This window comes from Numenius arquata, chromosome 1 (assembly GCF_964106895.1).
Source record: "Numenius arquata chromosome 1, bNumArq3.hap1.1, whole genome shotgun sequence".
In the NCBI taxonomy this organism is placed as follows: domain Eukaryota; kingdom Metazoa; phylum Chordata; class Aves; order Charadriiformes; family Scolopacidae; genus Numenius; species Numenius arquata.
In genome coordinates this window covers 113,904,776-113,928,479 of record NC_133576.1, presented here as the reverse complement: position 1 = coordinate 113,928,479, position 23,704 = coordinate 113,904,776, and the positions used below count along the sequence as shown (strand labels likewise).

General features: G+C 39.8%; 1 protein-coding gene across 1 annotated transcript in view; it reads right to left on the bottom strand.

The window, feature by feature from the left end:
• The window catches only part of TRPC4 (transient receptor potential cation channel subfamily C member 4), a 106,863-nt gene that overhangs the window by 70,730 nt on the left and 12,429 nt on the right, over positions 1-23,704 (bottom strand). Inside the window, exon 2 of the mRNA XM_074159997.1 lies at positions 10,760-11,278. Within this exon, the coding sequence (XP_074016098.1) occupies positions 10,760-11,278 (519 nt within the window). The remainder of the gene's footprint in view (positions 1-10,759; positions 11,279-23,704) is intronic.

Here is a 23,704-nt window from a genome sequence, read left to right as displayed (position 1 = left end):
CAGTGAACTGCACTAGGGCATGATCACTGCAGCCCAGACTGCCTTCAACTTTGACATCCCTGATAATTTCACTTGCATTTGTGACCAACAGGTCCAACAATGCATCTCCTCAGGTAGAGCTGTTAATTTCTTGTCTCAAGAAGTTGTCATCTAGGCACTCTAGGAGCTTCCTGGAGTGCCTGCAACCAGCCGTGTTGCTTATCCAACAGATGTCAGGGTGGTTGAAATCCCCCAGCAGGATGAGAGCCTGTGATCGTGATGCCTCCTCAAGCTGGAGTAAGAAGGCATCATTGATAGGCTCTGCCTGGTCAGGAGGCCTGTAGTAGACTCCTACCACGAGGCTCCCTTTGTTGTCCTTATCCCTAATTCCTCCCCATAAGCTTTCGACCTGTTCATGGCTATTCTTTAGTAACAACTCTTCACACTCTAGCCACTTCTTTACATAGAGGGCAACATCTCCACCCTTTCTTCCTCTCCTGTCTCTTCTGAACAGCTTGTATCCATCGATGGCCGCACTCCAGTCATAGGATTCATCCCACCATATTTCTGTGATGGCAACTATATCATAGTTTTCCTGCTGTATAATGGCCTTGAGGTCCTCCTGTTTGTTGCCCATGCTGCGTGCATTTGTGTAGATGCACTTCAGCTGGGCTGATTGTCTTGCCACTCTTTGGGGGGGACGAGCCCTACTTCCCACCTGACTATGTTTAGTCCCTTCTGTAGTTGCCAACCTATTACTTCTCCTTATGACTTCGCTACTGTACGGAGGTTGGAGGGCCTTGCTCTCACCCCATCCTTCCAACCCTGATGTGTCATCCTGCCACTTGCCACAGACCCTTCTGATATTATCGTTGTTATCCGTCTCAAGTGAAATGGCAGGCCGAAGGCTACCCTTAGGCTCATCTCTAGTGTACCTGTGTTTAACCTCCTCCCACTTCAAGCCTAGTTTAAAGCCCTTTCGACAAGCCCTGCCAACTCATGTGCCAGGATCATTCTACCCCTCTGAGACAGATGTACTCCATCTGAAGTTAGCAGACCAGGTGCCATATAAAGTTCCCCAAGATCAAAAAACCCAAAATTTTGTTGATGGCACCAGCCTCTGAGCCACTTGTTAATCATGCCTGACTTCCTATTCCAATCTGCAACTAAGGGTATCGATGAAAAAATTACCTGTGCCCCTGTTCCCTCAACCAGTTTCCCAAGGGCCTTGAAGTCCTTTTTGATTGCTTTTGAACTTCTCTTGTCAACCTCATTGCTTCCCACTTGTATAACTACTAAGGGATAGTAATCATGGGGGTGCACCAGACTAGGCAACCTTCTGATAACATCTCTGACCCGGGCCCCAGGGAGGCAGCAGACTTCCCTGTGGGAGGGATCCAGCCGACATATGGGGCCCTCTGTTCCCTTCAGAAGGGAATCACCAATAACAATTACCCTCCTCTTTTTTTTTAGGGTACTAGTTCTGATGCGAGGGGGGGACTGATTTGCTATAGGCAACCCCCCAGAGGGTGTTTCTTCTGCCTTCTCACCCTCCTCATCCTCAACCTTCAGTGCCCCATACTTGTTGTGCAGGGGCAAATGGTAATGTGAGGGGTTTCCCTTGCCTCTTATCTTTCAGGTACATTTTTTTAAATACAGGATAATTCTTAGATGTTGTGTTTCCAAAATCATTCCTGATTGCAAAGCAAATAATTCAGGCTTTTTCACCTGAAAGAATTTTAATAAGAAATTCATTATAATGGCTACTAAAATTACTCAAAATCAATCTCTGGTTCCAAAGGAAAATTCTTCTCTCTGAGATAGTCACAAAGCTTGACTTAGATTCTTAAACTTTACGGCTGCCAGAGGAGCTCTCAGGAAATTTCCAGCACTTCCAGACATGCTTTGTATTCCATATCTGAATAAAAAGCCAACATTCCCAACAGAATGGCAGTTTAAAGATTAAAACACATTATGAAGAACGTGGCAACTTTTCATTTCAGTGCTCTAAAATTATTTTCTCTAGGCATTGTTAAGATACTCAGTTTTGATAAGGAAAAATTTTTGCTTTCTATCATATTTATACTGATTTGTATAATACTATTATATGGATGATATTAGGTATAAACATTGCATTGTAAAAAATGTTAAAGTCCAAGTGAAGTAAAAAAAAAACTGCAGTCAAACAAAATGCTTTATTGAAATGAAGTGTTTAGACATCGACGTGAAATGACAGATTTGAAATGATTTGGCATGTTTTCATTGAAAATTTCACTGAATTTGTGACATTATTGTGAAACATTTCCATTTTACTGAGGCTGTATTTTGCATAGAAAACTAGTGAAGAACTAGTGATTGTATTTTTAAAAGTCCTCTTCTGAGCAGGAGCAAACAGGTGGTTTTTATTACAAGTAAGAAACAACTTCTTTTATCCTGCAGCACCACTTTCCAAGAAAACAAGAATTAATGTATGAAATGTGAATATCATATTATTGGATTTAAGATTCAATTAGCTAATTAATAATTTAGTGATATTGCTCATATGAGTAATCTTTGGTGTATGTTTTATGGGAATATACAGGTCTATGTTAAAATCAGTTGATCCATGATGTATGTCTCCTGCAATGGGGAGTCCTGTCTCACTTCTTGTCTGCCTGCAAATAAGTGAGCAAGCTAGTCTGAAGCTGATTTCCCTGAAATATTTCCCCAAAAATTCTTATTAATAAAGCCTGTATTCTTGTTAAATCTAAATGTCTTTAACTGCATTAAATTTTTAAAATCCACTCCCTCTTTCACGCTTTATCTGCCTCTTTGCCAATTGAGGATCTGCAGGTGCTCACAATGCAGAAACCCAGGGTCTGCCCCTGGGAAGTAGGAACTGTTGGAAGGCCAGCTAGAAGCAACAGGGAGAGTTTTAGTAGTTAAGCAGCTGAATTTTTAGCAAATATGGATTAGTCAGCTCTATAGAAATGGTTCTATGTTTTAAATCAAACTTCTTGTAAGAAATTTAATTCAGGAACCTGGAAAATGTCCTTCCTGAATGTATCCTTTAGCAAACTTAGTTCTTGTTTCTTTATCTGTATCTCAACACGATACATAACCATGCATGGATTCTAGAACTATGTATTTACTTTAGCTTTTAAAGATAAAGGCAAAAAAAGCTTATTAAAATGTTTTAAGAGCGTCAAACTGAAATGTGCAGAATTTAACCTACTTTACATCCTGCTAATATCAAGTATTCCAAATTTTCTAATGATCTTGTACTTACAGAGGAAGTGATAGATGATCAGAGTAAACTAAGAATGGAGAAAAAAAAAAGAAAAAAACCACAAACTAAAACCAACTAGTCTTTATTCATTTGAAAAGTGAAAGAGAAAAGGTTAATAGCTATATATCAAAAAATCCGTATTTCCTCTGTATTGATATCAGAATGCCTAATAATAAAGCAAAATGAGACAATACTGACAATAATTATAACCTCACAATGGCACTACGTTTGAGCTTATATAGCTATAGCTTAAGTCACATGGGCCAGAGTGTACTGGGCAAGACGAGACAGAGATATAAACTAGATGTATTAGATATACATCTAATAAGTATTTAAATTGCACTAATTAAACTTACTGTGAAAACAGAGGATATCAATCCAGTCTATTTATGTCCCCCCTCCCTCTTCTTTATTTCACATATATGGGAAAATTAGTAAGTATTTTAGTAAGCACTCTTTTACATATGTGCAAATATATGTATGAGACCTAAACAGAACCAAAGCTAAAACAAAGCTAACTGAAGAGTGGAGAGACACTGGCGTTTTGCTGTGACAGCTATTAAAAACTCTCAATATATATGACATAGAACATGCATTTTGCAATTAGTGACAAAGATGACTGTCTACTAATTATTATAGACTGCTATGATCCCCTGATATTTAATTGTGTTGTTACACCAGGGTTTTGCAAATTACTTAAACTCAGAATGAAATATTGTAATTATTACAGGTAGAATTACTTCTGCTTGTGCATCATATGCAGACTCAGGGGTTTCCCTTCCACATACATGAATGAAACTACAGTTGAATTGGATAACATTATTATTTGGTTCAGGAAAATGGGAAACTATTTCTCATTGCGTGCCTAGAATCTAGCAAAGTGAAATTGTAAGTGACAGCCTTCATAAAACCAAACTCTCCCCTAGTTGAGATCATATTATGCAGTAGATGATTAGACAACAAAGTGTTTGTGCCCAATGCAGGCTGGTTGTGTGACTTCAGGGAATATCTCTTGTCTGCTGCCAGTTGTAGCCCAGGCAACCGTAGGTGTCAGAAACAGGCACCATAAGCATCAGCAACGTGCCTTTGCTTATAATCAAACAGCATCAATGCTTCAAAATGAACAGGGAAAAAAAAGATACCTTGAGTGTGCTTCTGTCCTACGTGCTATGCTAAAAAAAAATTGTGGGTAAGCACACAAAACATACATGCTGGCAGCTACCCTCTGGTTCTGCCACCTAACTCAAAACATATATTATCCACAGCCTTGCCAGACATTATTCTGCAGTGTAAACTTTAAACTATAAATCTCTTTCAAACTCATTACAGAATCATAGAATTTTCCTGGTTGGAAGGGACCTTTGAAATCATCGAGTACAACCAACAAAAAAACCCCAAAAACAAAACAAAAAACAAAAACAAAACCAAAAAACAAACAAACAAAAAAACCACAACACCAAAACCAAACCAAAACAAACACCCACCCACAACCACACACCACACCCACCCACAAACAGACACAAACCAACAATCTTGGGCACTAGAGCATGCCCTGAAGTGCCATGTCTACACGTTTCTTAAATACCTCCAGGGATGGCAACTCCACCACCTCCCTGGGCAGGCCGTTCCAGTGCCTGACCACTCTCTCAGTAAAGTAATTCTTCCTAATACCTAATCTAAACCTCCCCTGCCACAACTTCAGACCATCTCCTCTGGTCCTGTCATTATTCCCTTGGGAGAAGAGGCCAACACCCACCTCTCTACAACCTCCTTTCAGGTAGCTGTAGAGGGCAATGAGGTCTCCCCTCAGCCTCCTCTTCTCCAGACTAAACATGCCCAATTCCCTCAGCCTCTCCTCATAGGACTTGTTCTCTAGACCCCTCACCAGCTTGGTGGCTCTCCTCTGGACACGCTCCAGCAGCTCAATGTCCTTCCTGTAGTGAGGGGCCCAGAACAGAACACAGTACTCGAGGTGAGGCCTCACCAGTGCCAGGTACAGAGGCATGAACACTTCTCTACTCCTGCTGGCCATGCTATTCCTGATAGAGGCCAGGATACCGTTGGCCTTCTTGGCCACCTGGGCACACTGCTGGCTCGTGTTAAGCTGGCTGTCCACCAACACCCCCAGGTCCTTTTCTGCTGGGCAGCTTTCCAGCCACTCTTCCCCAAGCCTGTAGCGTTGCCTGGGGTTGTTGTGACTGAAATGCAGGACCCGGCACTTGGCCTTATTAAACCTCATCCCATTGGCCTTGGCCCATTAATCCAACTTGTCCAGGTCCCTCTGTAGAGCCTGCCGACCCTCAAGCAGATCAACACTCCCACCTAGCTTGCTGTCATCTGCAAACTTACTGAGGGTGCACTCAATCCCCTTATCCAGATCATCAATAAAGATATTAAACAAGACTGGCCCCAAAACTGAGCCCTGAGGGACACCACTGGTGACTGGCCGCCAACCGGATTTCACCCCATTAATCACAACTCTCCGGGCATGGCCATCCAGCCAGTTTTTTACCCAGTGAAGAGTACACTTGTCTATGCCATGATTCGCCAGCTTCTCCAGGAGAACGCTGTGGGGGACGGTGTCAAAGGCCTTACCAAAGTCCAGGTAGACAACGTCCACAGCCTTCCCCACATCCAGAAGGCAGGTCATATGGTCATAGAAAGAGATCAAGTTGGTTAAGCAGGACCTCCCTTTCATAAAGCCATGCTGGCTGGCCCTGATCCCTCGGCTGCCCTGCACTTGCCGTGAGAGCTCACTCAAGATGATCCTCTCCATGATCTTTCCCGGTACTGAGGTCAGACTGACAGGCCTATAGTTTCCCGGATCCTCCTTCCGGCCCTTCTTGTAGATGGGCGTCACATTGGCCACCCTCCAGTCATCTGGTACCTCTCCTGTTGACCAGGATTGTTGATAGATAATGTAGAGAGGCTTGGTGAGCTCTCCCGCCAGCTCCCTGAGTACCCTTGGGTGAATCCCATCTGGCCCCATGGACTTATGCGTGTCCAGGTGCATAAGCAAATCATTAACTACTTCCTCCTGGATTATGGGGGGGTTGTTCTGCTTTCCATCCTTATCTTCCAGCCCAGGAGGCCGTACACCGTGGGAGTAGCTGGTCCGACTATTGAAGACAGATGCAAAGAAGGCATTAAGTATCTCAGCCTTCTCCTTGTCCTTGGTTGCAATGTTTCCCCCTGCATCCAGTAAGGGATGGAGATTCTCCCTGACTCTCTTTTTGTTGATGCATTTATAAAAACTATTTTTGTTGTCCCTTATATTAATGGCCAGGTTGAGTTCCAGCTGGGCTTTTGCCTTCCTAATTTTTTCTCTGTATAACCTAACAAGATCTCTGTACTACTCCTGAGTTGCTTGTCCCTTCTTCCAACGGTGGTAAACCTTCCTTTTTTCCCTAAGTCCCATCAAAAGCTCTTTGTTCAACCAGGCCGGCCATTTTCCCCACCCTTTAATTTTGCGCCTCATGGGGACAGCCTGCTCCTGGGCCTTTAGGATTTCCTTCTTGAAGAGCGTCCAGCCTTCCTGGACCCCTTTGCCCCGCAGGATTATCTCCCAAGGGACCCTCCCAACCAGGGTTCTGAACAGGCTAAAGTCCGCCCTCCGGAAGTTCAAGGTGGAGGTTTTGCTAACCCCCTTCCTTACCTCACTAAGAATTGAAAATTTGACCATTTCATGATCGCTAAGACCAAGACGGCCTCCAACCTCCACATCTCCCACTAGCCCTTCTTTGTTTGTGAAAAGTAGGTCCACTGAGGCACCTCTCCTGGTAGGCTCTCCTACCAGTTGTGTCAATTAGTTGTGTTAACAGTTATGCCAATTAGTTATGTTAATGTTAATGTTAGTTATGTTAGTTATGTTAAAAGTTATGTCAATTAGTTATGTCAATTAGTTGTGTTAATTAGTTGTGTTACTTAGTTATTAACAAAAGAAGATAGATGGTTTTACCAGGAAAATTTCTTCCTTGCTAATAAGTAGTAGCTTCCCTCTGGCATGACTCCATGGACTGAGCATTGATACCACTGGGATGCTTTTTGACAGTACATGAATGAGGATCACAAGTGTGAAAGGAATGGAAATGCAGAGGATAAGCACCTTTCACTGGGGAGAATCTCAAATCCAACTGGCGAAACCTTTTTGATTTTGTGGAGAAGGTCCACTTCAGGGGCAATCCAGTGACAATGAACAATGCAGACAGCTCTGAGAATGAATGTACTTTCTTCATTTCCATAGATGATAATACAGAGGTGGTATCAGGGGCTTGCAGACCACTACACCAACCACTGCTTAATCACTTCACTTTAAAGAGCCTTTCTCTGTTCATTACAAGGATTTCTAGATCTACATTTGATCAAGCACTATGCCATTTTGAAGCCCCTCAACAACTCCCAGCTTGATAATTACCTTTTCTTACATTTGTCAATTTTCCTTCCTTTATACAATGAAAATTCTTCACTTGCGTGCTTCTCCTACAAGTACCCTCAGCCTGCTGTTCCTACCCAATCTTGTGTCTTTGAGATTAAACCAAGTCATATTACCCAAAGCTTACTCCAGTCCTTTACGAAGTTCAGTTCTAATGTGTTTCACATTCACTTGCTTATTAATGCCAAGAGGAATTACTGCTAATAATTTTTGGTGTTATTTTCAACTTGAAAGAAAAAAAGTAATCTTTAACTCCTGACCAATTAGTTATAAAAACAATGTAAAAGTACACGTGTTACTATTTTCTTTGTCCTCATTCTTCATTATTTTGATACTTTTAGCTGCAATTTCTGGACTTAGACTGGGTATTCTCACCAACCAGACCTGACTGCTTACTCATGGAGTTCTGACCTCAGCGCCAATATAGCATGACAATGTCCTTTGGTAATAGCATAAATAAAGGCTGAGATATTAGGGATGGGTGGTAAGATAAGAAAGGAAGACAATGCATTCTTATCTGTTTTGCTGTTTTGTTTGGGGCGTTGGGTTGGGTGTTTTTTTCTTAGTTGCCTCTGCGGCCTGCCATCAAGCTTACCTTGGATAACTGCAGTGTAAGGGTATATGAAATACAACAGCATCTGGTTCATTGGCTTATTTGTTCATTTAATTATCTGGTTAAGGGTTAATTAGTATAACGGAAATGGAAAACAACAAGAAAAATGATAAATTCAACACAGGAACCAGAGTATAAACCAGACAGTCATGAAGACCCAGACCTTAGCCTCTGACAAATGGGCCATTAAAGGACTGGGTGTGACTACCTGAGGAGGGTCAACCTCAACTTTGTAACTGATCATAAGGAGGGAAAAACATCATTATCATGAGTATTATGGGATGTTTGAGGGGGGTGGGACTTGTGGGAAATTCAAATTTATTACAGGGTATCAGAGGGGTCTTGTGAGATTATGTAAAATTTATTACGGGACGTTTAGGGAAAGGGTAAAGGGTGGGGAAGGATCAGACAGGAACAAGCATGGCAAAATGGAGAGGACAAGGCAATCAAGGGGCCAGTCTTGTGTAAGCAGGGCTGGTCAGTCTGCGTGTGCCTGGAGTCTCCACTTGCTTCTGGGTGGGCTCCATTGCCTGGGCCAAAAGAGTCCCCAGACCCTGGAGGCTGCTGCATTCACTGCCTCTTGCAGCACCCTCAACACAAGAAATAGAAAGACCTGTCTGATCTATTCTCATCGTGATCCATATACACCAGGACAGCCAGAATCCAGACATTTGTTATGCCTGAGGTAAATTTCTTGACCTTGTACCCGTACCTACCAGAAGACTGTTGTAAAAATCAGAAATAAAACGACTGATCAGTTACAGTGGCTACTATTTGCTCCAGCATCTAGTAAGGAATACATTTAGGAACACAGCAAAAGAATCTAATAAAACTTGATTTTACTTCAGGGAGACTGAAATGGCAGGGATAGTGAGAAATATTTATAGAAATTAAAAATTTATGTAAAATATAAAAGATCCACTGATTTGGAATTGTTGCACTAAACCAGTATTGCTTCAATGTTTGCTATTAGGAAGAATCAATGAAGTGTAATCAGCCATGTTACTACAGTTTAACTAGACACAGGAATCAGATGCAACTATAAAAAAAAATTCACCCAACAGGTCTCTCACTGTCTTTATCTCAAATTTTAAAAAAATAAATCTTTGGATTTAGGTTAAAAAAACCCCAAAAATATGAGATATCAGAATTTTATCTCAATGCATGAATTCTTGGGAAAACAGAAGTCCAAGCTAGAATTTCTTAAATGACTGTAGGAGAGATGATTGGCATTTCAAGAAATAGAAATAGTAGTTGTTAAGAAAAGTCTGGAATAGTACCGTCTGAAAATAATTTACAAAGGCAGCAAATACGTTGCCTAAAACATTATACTATCAAATATAAAATTATGCAATACATATTCTGAAGAAAAGAATGCTTAATAGAAGACTTATGAAGTTTTCTAATTGAGATATTTTTCCAGCAGTACTTCAGTAGGTCTCTACCTTCATGATAACTTCTTAGTGTTACTAAATTGTATTTCAAATGAACAAGAGAATCATTATGTGCTTGGTTACTGTTCCTGCAAACCGTTCTAACATACTTAATATATTAATGCATTTGCTATTATATTTTGCAGAACAGAGATTTAGCAGTGATAGACAGATTAGTTCAATATAACACAGAAGTTTCTCAAGTTTTTTGCCATATTTTATATGAGCAAGTAACATTTAATTATTAACGGCATTTGTCTTGCCTATACAATTCTACAGTTCAGCTAATTTTGGATGTACAGGTTCCAAATGAGATGAATAAAACACATTCTGACATGATGATGAGCAAGGATCAAGTGAAGTTTTGGAAATATCAGGGGAACTGTCTTCCTAACTCATTTTTCTGTCTTGATTCTTTTGCTTTTGCATGCACATAAGAACTTGAGTATTTTTAAAAGAAATGCAGACATCCTCTGATTCCAACTGAGTATCTATATGAGTGAAGCAAACTCATGAATTTTTAACTGTCATGGAAAGCAATACCCAGGTATCTCCATTTTGGATTCTTTACAAAAAAGAATCCCAACGTCAAAGTTCTGGGGAGTCATGCATTGCTATTAATCTTATGTTTCAGTATGTATTTGTAACAGCTATTTTTTGAAGAAAACTCTCTGTAGAGGTACCTGTAGTATTTTATAGGTGTTTAAACACATAGCCTCCTTTTTCTGTCTGTGAAATATGCTGTGTATATTTCTCATCCTATTATTGATGAGCTCTTCAGAGCACAACTATGTCTATTCAGGTGCAAAAGAAAAAAAAGTTTCTTTGGATCTGTGCTATAACAGAATATTTTAAATTCTCATACGATCAAACTATAACAGCTACTCAAATTCATCTAATTAAAAACATATAAAAAAAAAAGAAGAGACCCTGTAGAACAAAAAAGATAAGCAGCAATTTGTCTCAGTTAAAAGGATGTATTTCAGGCTATTATCTACTACTAAATATGCTTAAATATTCTCCAGCACACTCACCTCTTTTTGACGGTACTTAATTGCCAGTTTCAATCTTGCAAGATCATTACCACTTTGTTCTTCTATCAAGCTATTATCATCTCTGTAATTAAGAATAATTTCCAATTCCCTGGAACTCCGTGTCTGATCCAGGAGATCTTTAGCAAATTGCTTGCATTGCCGTGACAGTTCCTCATACTCCGACTTAAATTCATTTTCGACTTTACTCAGCTCTTGCAGCTCCCAGCTCAGCTGGAAAGCGGTAAGGAAGGGATCCTCACTGGACAAAGCAATCAAGGATGGGCTCGCCAGAGCCTTGTAGATATTGAGTCTGGATCGAGAGTGGCGGAGGCTGTCCACGTCTGAACTTGAGACACATTCGACGCAGTTACAGCGGACCTCGTGTGGCCTGGGCACGGAGACCCCTTTCTGTACAAGGAGCTTTATGATTTCATAATTGTTGGTGTGGGCAGCCAGAATAATAGGAGTGATATCCGGTGTAAATTCTGAAAACTGCTTGTCCAGAAGCACTGGTGGCACCTGTGAAAAAAAAGGCAAAAACCCTTACAGGCCTCTTCATTGAACAGGAGCTATACAAAATTAAGCTATGAATAGTTTACCAGGTAGTACACTTACTGATGGATCTTTGCTTCTGGCCAGAGTTGAAGGAACCACTTTAAACATAACAAGTCAGTTAGCTAAGATAGCCTCTTTCCACTTAATAAATTGCTATAAACAGGGTCTGATTTTTCATAAAACCTGTTTGTACATAAACAGTCCATGGGCAACGATCCGTTAGAGCAAATGTTTAGATAAACAAGGAAGAGTCAGACACAAACACTCCCATCGGGTCCCTTGAAGTGCCAGCTGTGAACAAGATGGAAATGCTTTTTCATCTCTCCCTGGTTAATCTCAGTTTTAAAGGGAAGACAGAGTCATGGAATAATTGTGATTCTCTGAAGGAAGCAGTGGCAGGACACAGAGAAGTTAGAGTTATAAGATAAAACGGGCAAGTAAATGAGAAAAAAAAAATGTTTTCTTAAAGAGAAGGTAGGAAATATGACTGTGTAGAGTAACAAAGATACCTGCTGCAAAGTAGCTTAATGTCTTAAGGCTTAGTTCTACACTCATGCGCAAACAAGCATGCTCTATAGGAAAATGGGAGAGTTGGTAGCACAGGGCCCCAAGAGAGGAAATCACTAGAAGGGAATTTGTAAAGCCTCTTCTGGTGTACACTTCTGTATTTTCAGTCTTCTGATGTGTTTATTTTATCAGAAGACTGTAAGGTCTTCAATTTTAAGCTTGTTTCTTTATTTTACAACACCAGACTCTAAAGTCTTTCCCAGATTAAGACAGCCCATTAGACTAGTACGATGAAGCCATATAAGTGCAATTAACCAATGTCAATCAAAAAAAATGGTGTTGGCAGCATCACTTATGGACTGCCTTTTGTCCATAGCTCAATAACCAAGTACAAACTCAATCCACATCAGCAAGGTGTTTTGAGTGATGGTCCTTTAGGAGGAAGACAAAGGGAAAACATTTGACTAAAAGTTATCTGAAGGCTAGAGAAATAGATGGCCACCGGAGGGAGGAAAAGATGTTTGATAGAAGTCTTATGACAGCAGAATGCCCTCACTGCCAGGTGGAAAAAACAAAAATAGCTAAGAAGAGAAGTTAATAGAAAACAGGTAAAGCATGTGAGAACAGTGTAAGAATGAGTTGGAATGAGCTATGTTTAGAGCCTTGGGAGGAAAAGAAGTGGAGTAAAAAATTAAATGCACAGAATCAGTGGAAAAGAAAACTAGAATGACATTAAGCTGAAAAGGAACAGTAGTCTGTGGATCTAAATCCATAGATAAAATCCATAGATCATGGATTTTTTATTCCTTCTTTCTAATGAAGACACTGTGCATTTTGTACATTTTTTAGCTGTTCTGTGTGTAAAACAACTCATGTTTTTTCAATGGGACTATGTCCATGTATAAGAGCTGCTCTGTGTGTGGGCTGTAAAACAGGGGCCTGAAGCACTAATTAGCTGAATGAGAGAATTACTTTGGGAGGTGGCCACTTATTCATGCAAAATGGGGTGGAAAGTCAAGACTGGAGATCCGGCGTTTGGGATTGTAATCACATGTCCCTAGGGAAACAACCCCTGCCTGGCCATAGCATATGTCTGACCTCGAGAAGCTGTGCCCGATTCTGAGAAGGTATGTGGAGTCAACAGCCCCTTTTCTCCCTTCCCACGCACTCAAACATGCACACTTGGCTTGGCACTGGGTAAGGCTGGCACGAAGTCTGTTTTAGAGCAGGGCTGTGGGATGCCTGAACTAGCCCACCCACCCTCACGACCCCACACAGAGGGAGCAGCCGTTCTCATAGTCCTCCCCACAGGCGTATAGGAGATGCTTGCAACCAGGGGTTGTGAGCTGAGCAGATCCTAAGCAAGTTCTCTTCTGCTTTCCTCTTCTTTATTCTGAGGTACAAACAAAAAGTAATGCTTTCATGGAGTGTGTGCAGGCATACAGAGACATATGGGTTTAAAATGACTCATGAGGTAAGGAACCCAATTGAGAATATACTGAAGGTACATATGGCTGGGGTGCAAGAACAAGCAGAAGGTCTGTGCACTGTGCCCAGTCTCAGGTGTGGTTAGGACAAGAAACACAACCTGTGCATATATTTCCTCAGAGGACGCTCTGGCTATGTCCACACTGCTCTGTCAGGTCTTTCCCAGTTCTGAAAGCCTCCAGGGTACCTCTGGTGATCTGTCACCTCCAGGTTGAACACTGTGCAGAGCTCTCCTGGGGATGCCCATGTGCCCAGATCACTTCATTATTCCTGTCCAGTGTGGACTGGGGCTTTAAATCCATACCCGTTTTCTCACCTGTCTATGATGTCAGTGGAGACCCATTTCCAACCCCAAACCTCAGTGATTATTATAGTCTTAGATTTATCTTCTCTTTTATCTACATATTATATAGAAAAAAAAGAAAGAACACATGTGCACGCACACACTTTTCCTGTTCTCTACATTGCAACTGTGGTCAATGCTTTTGAGGTTAGAAAGAGATGAGAATGTCAGTAGAGGCTAAAACTTTGCATAAGTAGAAGTGAGCTTTTGGGCTATCATAGGTTTGAAAAAGCTTTACCGGGAGGGATGTGTTGTGTTCTGACAGTATCTGCCACAACTAGTGAAATTCCCCCTTGGCTCCCGGGTCAGGGCACCAGGCAGTAGAGGAGAGAGCTGGAAGGGCAGAAAACTCAAGGATACAAAGCTGTAACTTCAAACTCACTGACTGCTCAGAGTATTCCTCAGTCACTTAGCATGTCGTTATCTTTGTACCTTCTGACAGTACTAACCCAGTATTTGCTTCAAGCCCTGCCAGAACTGAAGGCTATCTTAACATGTCATTAACCACAATCTTCTCTGAAAAATTAACAGAGACACAACTTCAAACAACATGCCATTAGAATGACTGAATTGTAAAAGGGGTCCATTACCTCAAAAGCTGCCTGTTTTTCTCAAAGTGTATCAAAACCTTTCATCTTAAGGTAACTCAGCTACAAGGCTAATGCACATGTTTTCAAATTCATACCATCAAAATGCACCCAAATATAGAAACGTGTATTAAATCATTTCAGCCTTAACTTACAGAAACATTTAAAATTAGAGGGCAAACCTTAAGACCACAACTTCAATTACATCATGAGTTTAACCCCTGACCCTTTACCTCCTATTTTAAGATTTCATACTCATTTAAATCAAAGATTTACAGAATGCTAAAGCAATAAGGTCAAATTATTCCCTCATCTGCAGCATAATGAAGTACTTATCTTCTGAAGTTCTGAGTGCTCTCATGGCACTCAGAATATTTCAGTATTAAACTGGTGACCCAGAGTACTTGCTCTGAACTCACCAGACTTATGATGAATTTTACTTTCAAACTACTAAGAAATAATTCTCTTTAAAGGAGCCAAAAAAAAATAATCAGCACACACTGATATTAGCCACACAATCTGCATCTTTGACAGAACACTCCCAGAAAACACATGAATTTTCCTTAAATCCTGGGAGGTTGGGAAGCTACCAGGTGTTACAGGTGTTACAGTCACTGACTGTGACCATGACTTCCCAAGGCTTAGCAGCGGTGTAAATATCATATACGCTTTGGAGTTAATATGTCAAGTGTGAGGCTGCTTAAGCTTAGAAAGGTCAAATTATTTTTGCCTTCTTACATTTTGTTGAAATTTTTCTACTTCAACACTATTTCACAGAATCACAGAATCTTCTTGGTTGGAAGGGACCTTTGAGATCATCAAGCCCAACCAACAAAAAAAAACCAAAAAACAAAAAACAAAAAACCACAAACAAAACCAAAACCAAAACAAAACAAACACCCACCCACAACCACACACCACACCCACCCACAAACAGACACAAACCAACAATCTCAGGCACTAGAGCATGCCCTGAAGTGCCATGTCTACACAGTCCTTAAATACCTCCAGGGATGGCGACTCCACCACCTCCCTGGGCAGGCTGTTCCAGTGCCTGACCACTCTCTCAGTAAAATAATTCCTCCAAAATTTATAGAGCTGAGCAAGGCAGTTTGGTGATTGTGTATACTTGTGCACATATCCGCATGAGGATGAGTAGACAAAAAGAAAACAAAATAGAAAAGAAAACACAGCTCAAAGTCTGCACACTTCAGTGCTCAAGGACATGAGATTTTTTGTTGCATTCCTTTTCCCTGCACTTACTGTAAGTCGGGATGAGTCAGTCTGACTTAGATATCTAACAACCTTTTTAGATACCAAGTGGAACAGCCCTCTTCAATATGTGTTTAAGTTCCCTGTATGGTCTGTGTGAAGAGAAGCCCCTTGTCTATGACAGAAAAAGAAATCTAGGCTAAATTAATGCCAGTTAGGTCTGAGACATTTTCTGTTCCTATGACATCAAAGTAGAGAGACCGATTGCTGATGATCTCTAAGATATCCAGGAAATAGAAAAAAAATAACAGGCAGTTTGGAAAAGGAGGAATGGAAAAGGCAGTTGATCCCATTTCTCTATCTAGATTTCTCATAAAGGCTCTCATTACTGCAATATCTTAACAGAGAGACTGGAAACTGCCGTGCCCATTTACCTGCTTTTTAAGTACAAGAGCTCAGAATCTAGGTAAAGCAATCTATTTCCTTGGGCAAATGTATAGCTTGCCTGGTTCTTGTCTTTGCTTATTTATTTATAACTACTTTGCCTTTTGCTTGTAAAGGAGAGCAAGTCTTGCAATAGCTGCAAGTAGTTAGGAGAATAAATTTCTGAGTCATGTCAATCATGAGAGCATGACCAGAGGAAAAACTTAAAGCAAAGAAAAAAAGGATGTATGACAGATAACAAGATTAATACATACTTTATCTCATGCAGTGCCACATTATATAAGGAAATCAATGCTATAAAGGTGTGTCATCAAGCTCATCAGTTGCTTCAGCACTATTGCTCTATAGCTATCACCAGCCAAACACCTTGAAAATGCTGAACTCTACGTTTCAGTACAGCCCACAGCATACACGTTATCGCTATGCAGATACAGTTTCCTGATTTACATTCTGGTTTGTTGAGTTATTCTCTTCTTGGTTTCATAGTATTGTATCAGCTGAAATACATCCTGATAATCATGATGGAAGTTGTTCCACCAGGAAAGATTAAAAAAATTCTCCTACCCCAATTCCTTTCACATGCACTGTCACCGATAAACTACCAGACAATTTGAATAACTTGAAGATATAACTTCCAGACAGCTTGAATTCAGTTGTCACACCACTGAAGGGGTCTGTACACAGTCCATCCCAAAAGCCACGCTGAAACTATCCTCACAAGACTGAACAAATTGCAGGCCTGCAATGGTGGCCCCAGATTCAGCCAAAAGTCCTTTTCTCCATCCCAGGGTGCTCACTGTGTGTTGCACAGCTGGCATGATGCTTGGCCATCGAGCACATAAGGCAGGCAAGTGGATGGAAGTTGCTAAGGTGATCACAGGGACAGCACCATTTCAGAGCAGTGTGTGTGATACCAACCGTACAACACCAATCTCATATATTGTCATTTTCTACTTTCCACACACAGCTTCCCGGCCTCCCTGGAAAGGGTTCAACTTGTTTATTGTTCTTGGACTCACTACATTTCCTAAAGGTAAATACCAAACTCTAAATATGCTACTGAAGTATTTTCATTCCTTTTATAATATTCTGCCCCCATGTCTATTCTTTTTGTAGGAAACAGGTATGTCCGCAAAACCTCACACTCTCTCTAATAGGGCACTATAAGTTAACTGACAACAGTCTGAGGACTAAATGTAAATGTACAAATGTGAAATTTTTTTAGAGATACTGTAACTTCTTAAGAATGCACACTTTACATACTAAGTAAATATCTGAAATGCTGCCTGAGTCCAGCAGATAAGATTTCACTACAAATTGTGTCCTTTAAGATTTTCACACCCACAGTTCAGCTTAAATGCTCTCAAGGTGTTTAATGCTTATCTTCAAGATTTCTTTTCTCTGGAGTCTAACCACAAGCAACAGAGATGATAAAAATGGAGCAGTACATATTCGAGGTTAAGTGATGCTTATCTTTTTGGGTTGTAAATAAAATATTCACTCTTAAATGAAGTGTGCTTAAAAAAAATAAAATATTGTTTTCTGTACAAGTACCTGAAAGGAGGCTGTAGAGAGACGGGGGTCGGTCTCTTCTCCCAAGTCACAGATGATAGGACAAGGGGTAATGGCTTCAAGTTGCGCCAGGGGAAGTTCAGGTTGGATATTAGGAAACATTTCTTTACTGAAAGGGTTATCAGGCATTGGAATGGGCTGCCCAGGGAGGTGGTGGAGTCACCATCCCTGGAGGTATTTAAGAAACGTGTAGACATGGTTCTTCAGGGCATGCTCTAGTGTCCAAGATTACTGGTTTGTGGTGGGGTGCTGTGTGGGTGGGTGATGGTTTTTGGTTTGGTTGTTGTTGTTGTGTGTTCAGGTGGTGGGTGGTGGTTTTGTTTGTGGTGTTTTGGTTTTTTTTTTGTTTTTGTTTTTTTTTTTTTTTTTTACTGTTGGTTGGACTCGATGATCTCTGAGGTCCCTTCCAACCACTACGATTCTGATTCTGATTCTGATTCTGATATAAAATATATTAATATCTTCAATTAAAATTCTAATTGCCAGACACATAAGGCCATAAAACTTCCCTCTTGTGCTAAATTATAGGATGTGGTTCACAGCAAAATGAAAGGACTGATTAGCCAAAATGAAATCCTAACCACACGTTGAGACTTTGTGGTGGGAATGTTTCCTTGGGCTGCAGCTTTGAGATGGAAGCATCTTTTATCAGATTCCAAATTATGTCATGAATGGAAAAAGTGCAGGATTCCTTGCGGGGAAGAAAACACATAAATCTGACTTTAGGAAATAACAGCTGGACAACTGGACCTCAAGACGTGAGTTTTGTTAATAGTTCTGCCAGTAACTCTAGGCTGCCTAGGAAGACAAACTCTTTCTGCTTCTTTTCCCAGTTGGGTACACTTTTTTGAGCAAATGTTTTATCAACCCAGGATGTAATTCCAGTTATGAATTAATGCCAGGAAGATACAGCAAAAAATAATAATTAAATAATCAGAAATTTTTGTGTGCACATTTTTTAACAAAATATACTGGATTATTTTTTGTTTGTCTTGAACCCTTACTTTATTCTAAAATTTGCCTATAATTTAACAATAAGAAGGACTAATCCCCCAGCATTTTTTTTTCAGATTAAATTATTGTGATTATACTCCTTTATTATGACAATTCTAACTATTAATTTTAGAAAATGTCCCTAATATTTTCTTATAAAAGTATTGTACTTCAAGTCAGCCAAGAAAGGTATATAACAGAGAGAAGTATTGATAAGCAACCCAAAACAGAGATCTAATTTTAGATCACTAAAGTTGGGTAACATGAACACTGCCCTTAGCATACAGCCCAACAAAACTTATTCAACAGACACAAGCCATGTGCTGAACCAGCTCAGAACTTGATGGCTGCACTACCTCATGCTAACACTAACACCCTCCTAACCTGCCCTGCTGGGATATAAGATGGCTGTTTTTCAAAAGTACTGGATTTGTCATTCTGACCAATTTTCCAGGGTTTGTGAGAAGAAGGTATGAACAGTTAACGCTGAACTTGTTACCCTTAGGAGTTTGCTTTTTGTCCATCTCTTAGTGTCAGGACAGGAAGCTGTCATTTTTGCTTCCTTGCAAGCCCTTCTCAGTGTATACTACATGTCATAAATATTTCCAAGGACTGGGCCTAAATGTTCTCACTTGCTGCTAATATGCGTTATTGTTAGCAAAGGATAACTTCCATCCAATTAGAATAGTGATTTAGGTAATATCATTACTCTATTTTGCTGAAAATTTTCTTTCAGCTCTGCTGGGACATGACTAGGAACAGGGATGTTGCCATAGCTAATATAAACTTTGAAGGAGGCTTCAGTGCTTGCCTTTCTGTGTATATGGGAATTTTGCAAAGTTAAATTTACAAGTTTGAGTTATTTTCATTCTACTTTTGCCAAGTACAAGTTTTCAAAATCTCAGTGTTTTTATCTTTTTTTTTTTTTTAAATCAGTTACACTTAAGCTACCCTAAGATGTGCACTGATGGTTTTCTAATGCTTTTTCATGCTCATCCTGTTACAGCTGAATCAATTTGTGTGTCACAATAGTCACAGCATGGACTGATGACTTCCAGTCTCTGTGCCAGCCACATTGCACAAAAGGCATTAATGTCACATATTAAGGAAAAGAATTACAATAGCATTTAGTAATTCACTGAAACCAACATCACTGTTCTAAACAATGAGGATGACTTGCATAACCCCATGATACAAATAACAGTATATACTTAACACATCTGCAGAACATTTGAGCCAAACAGTCTAAAAGTATTCAGCAATAGAAGCACCAGACAGTGGGAAGGAACTTGTCAGAACGTTTTCTTTGCCCACTTGAACCCAAAGTATGGTAACTACACCTAGATAAATCCCCACAGATACTTAACCAATCTGTGCTTAAAGCCCTGCAGTTGTGGGTAGATACATTGTACCATTTCCAGGTAGTGTTTCTGATAATTTGTTTTACCTTTCTGCAGTTTAAGCCTATGAGGTCTAGTTCTATAAAATGTGGATGCAAAGAATACGTTATTTTTTTACTATCATTTCAATTTTATCTTTTAAACACTCATTCCTTCAGACTTTCCTTAGGAAATATTTTCTAATTTTCTGAACCTTCTTATTTCTTTCTGCATATTCCTTACCACTTCTGAGTATAACAGAAGACAGTCATGTATATCTTATCATCTGTGCTCATTCTGATGTGACCAAATATGATATTGACACTAATATGATATTGTCCAGTCTTTTTCTGTTAGTGTTGTTTTAATGTCCCCTGCAGAACTGTTATCTCAATAATTTTCAATTCCTATATATACTTGGTTGATTATTTCTGCTCTACTTAGAACCTTATACTTTTTCTTACTGAACTGATTTATTTTTTACAGAAATAATTTCTCTTATTTGCCCAAACAATCCTGAATTTTAATTGTGTCCTGCAACAGCCTTGTGATCCCTCCAGCTTTGTGCTGTCTACAGATTTAACATGCCCTCTATTTCATCTTAAATGTCATGAATGAAAATACTGACTGGGATAGACCCCTGCAGAATTGCTCATCTCACCCCTCTGTTTGATTCATCCGTCCTCTTTCATCAAGTACTGTTGGCAACTACTCTGAGTGTGGTTTCCTTAGACTGTATTTTGAGTGACAGTTTATGAAATCTTACCAAACTCAAGCTATATGATATATACTGCTTTTCCCCAACACACAGAGCTTGCTATCTGGTGATGAATGAAAATTATATTGTTATGACAAGATTTGTTCTTGACAAATCCTGGTAGGCTGCTATGCACATCTATGTTTTCTTCTAGGTGCTTGCGAGCAGACTGTTTGATTATTTTCTTCAGGATCCTATCTGGTGTGAAAAAGTATAGAGTTCTTCTATTCGAAAAAGAAGAATAGAGAATGGAAAGGAAATGCTGTAAAATGAATTGATGACAGTTTCCAGATAGAATCAGAGGAAAAGATAGTTGATTTGATAGATCTGGGACATGCATTTTTTGGGTGTGACTGATGACAAAAGACTTCAGCACTTTATTCCTCCTTTTTTTTTTTTCTCTCCTCCCTGTATCTCTGGGAGCTGATCCAAAATACAGCCTGTAGACAAAAGTGGTCAATTTTGATTAATGTTTTCCTGTGAGCGTTATTAGTCAATGGATAAGCCCTTCCTTCAGTCATGTCAATAGCTTGAGGAATGGTGGGAAATTACTTAAAAGCAGACACTCAATAAAAGACTATCAGGATATTTTGAATTTGTTTCCAGCTCCGAAACTCATACCTCCTCTCTCACCACGTATCTTTTTGAAACTAGGTAGAGAAGAGTTTTAAAAGTAAGAATTCTAAGCACTGCTTGAGTGCTCATAATGAAAAATGACAAGTAAACAGTGTTGCTTTCACTCAGAGACAGTGAAAGAAGAAAATAAAAATGGTTTGGAAAAATATGAGAGCTAAGAAAGAAAAAATATCTTATTATGGAAATGATTGAAGAATAACTCAAATTATTTCACTCACATCATAATAAAGCTCATATATGCCTCTCTCAAAGTTTGCATGAGGAGCAAAGCCAATATTGAAACTTCCTGAATGTTCAAAGTAGACCTAGTGGGGTCCTTCCCAATAGTATGTTTTAAATGGATGCAGAGAGTCTTTTCTCAAACAAAGAATGGTTCATGAAGGCAAAATCATTATAGTGAAGTTTATATCTTACATTCCATGTCCTGAGAACCTGTTTCACTGGTCTGATTTGAAAAATGTGGAAAAGCTCTTGCTTTTCCTTGTTTTTTTTTTGTCTTCTTCAAAAATGGCTTCAATAGTTAGCTGGGGAGGCAGGAGGAAATTGGCTTGCTTCTCCAGTGAGGTCTTGAGAGAAACGTTAGAAAAAAGAGTACTTAGAATCTGAGCTGGATCCTTTGTTTTTCCCTAAGCTTCACGGATCTAGAAACAAGAAAAGGCATCCCACTGGCTAAGGAATGAGAAAGATGGTTTGTGAAAAGGAGCTGTTGCGGAAAGAAAAATAATGGACTGGTGGCCTCTCTAGGTATCATCAAACTGCTTAGGAGATACAAGTGCCTCAGAGGGAGGGGTGGTAATTAGCTAAACTTCTTTACAGCTGATTGCAGATATTTAGCATTGCAAAGTAGTTTGAAATATCTTCACCTCTGAGAAGTAAATTTCGTTTCTGAGAAAATTAGAAGGGTTATACTCTCAAAGAACAAAGTGGGAATCCGGAAAATTTGCAAAACACTTAAAGAAAAATGCTTTATATATTCTCAAAATATTATGAGAAAGGAATACAAGGGAGTACGGCAGGGACATAGAAACCCCTTAAATCTGCAAAGGATGCAGAGAAATGCCATAGTAAGCTGTCTCGTAAGTATGTTATTCAGTGTTTTGTTATTTAGCAACAGCTCTAGTTTTTGAACCATGCTATAAGTTTTCCAACTTGCACAGGTGGAAAAAGGGACTCATTTCTGAAGTAGGCAGAGGAGACCAGGACTCATGCAACTCTAGCAGTGAAAAATGGAACTTCCTTTGAGAGGCAAAGGATTGACAACTGAATATTATTAAAGCTTAATGATATTCTCAGCTACATTCAATCCCTTAACAATAGACGCTTTAAGATCTTCCCTGCATGTAAGAATCAATAGAAGAATCCTACTGCTTATGAGGTTTGGGGAAGATGTGGTGGTGAAGAATAGAAGATTGCTAGAAATCAAAAATTTCCTTTTGAATTTCCATTGCAAAGAGAACAATGGAGAAATGGGAGAGGCGTGCATTATTATAATCTGTCCTATGCAGGGAAAGACCAGCAGGAGCAGAATAGTTAGTTAGAGGTAGTTTAGGGCAGATTGCTAGAAAGAAGCCTTTGAAACTGATGCCAAGGAGCACAGATTGGTTCAAATCCTTTAATACAGTGAGTTGTTCTTGTTTCAGGTCAGTCTGATCTTAGCCTTGTATTCCTCTTGAGCTTACTGATTGATTACAGATCTTGACCTGTACACATCTTATGCACACTGGGTATCCCAGTAATGAATGGGTGAGAGGTATTCCTAATGTGTTTTAGGATATGGAAAGTTTTTCCTCTGAGCTTATGTAAGTACATTTTCACTTAATTTAGTGCACAGTAATAACAGAGGCTTAACAAGCAGAGGTTTATATGAGCAGGGAAGAGAAATTTCATCTTGTTAGCCAGCTTGTTTGTACTTAGAGTTGATGTCACAGAGCTAGTTGGTAGCAAATAAAATGGTGGCATACTTTTTTGCATTCTCTGCAAATACCTAGCTGCATCTGGGCAGTACACAATAGGAAATGTAAGGCTTTGAGGGTGGATATTTCAGATTTCCTTTTTTTTTTTTTTTTTTTGCCAGAAGGCCTCACACATTGTGACAAGCCTGTAAAATTAGATAATATTTTATTACCAACCCTCAGTAATGTTTAGTAGCTGAATTGAAAAGAGAAATGATTTTGCCTCCTGCCAGCCTGGGGTGAAGATGTGGAAGATACGGATCCTGGCACTGGCATAAAGGACAATTAAAGCACTTCTGTCAGTACAATATGTGACATGTATCCTCCATCCTGAAAACAGTTGGTAAACTGACAGGCTAAATTGGTAGTCTTCTAAGAAGTGTAAGCCTCTGTAATCATGTTAATGGACTCTGTCAGTCACCCCATTGTGACTTTTGAATTTGTTGAGCTGTTCCAGTTGGATGTTAACAGGAAGGAATAGTAGAGATACTGAATTCCTGCAAGTTTCCTAAAGGAGATG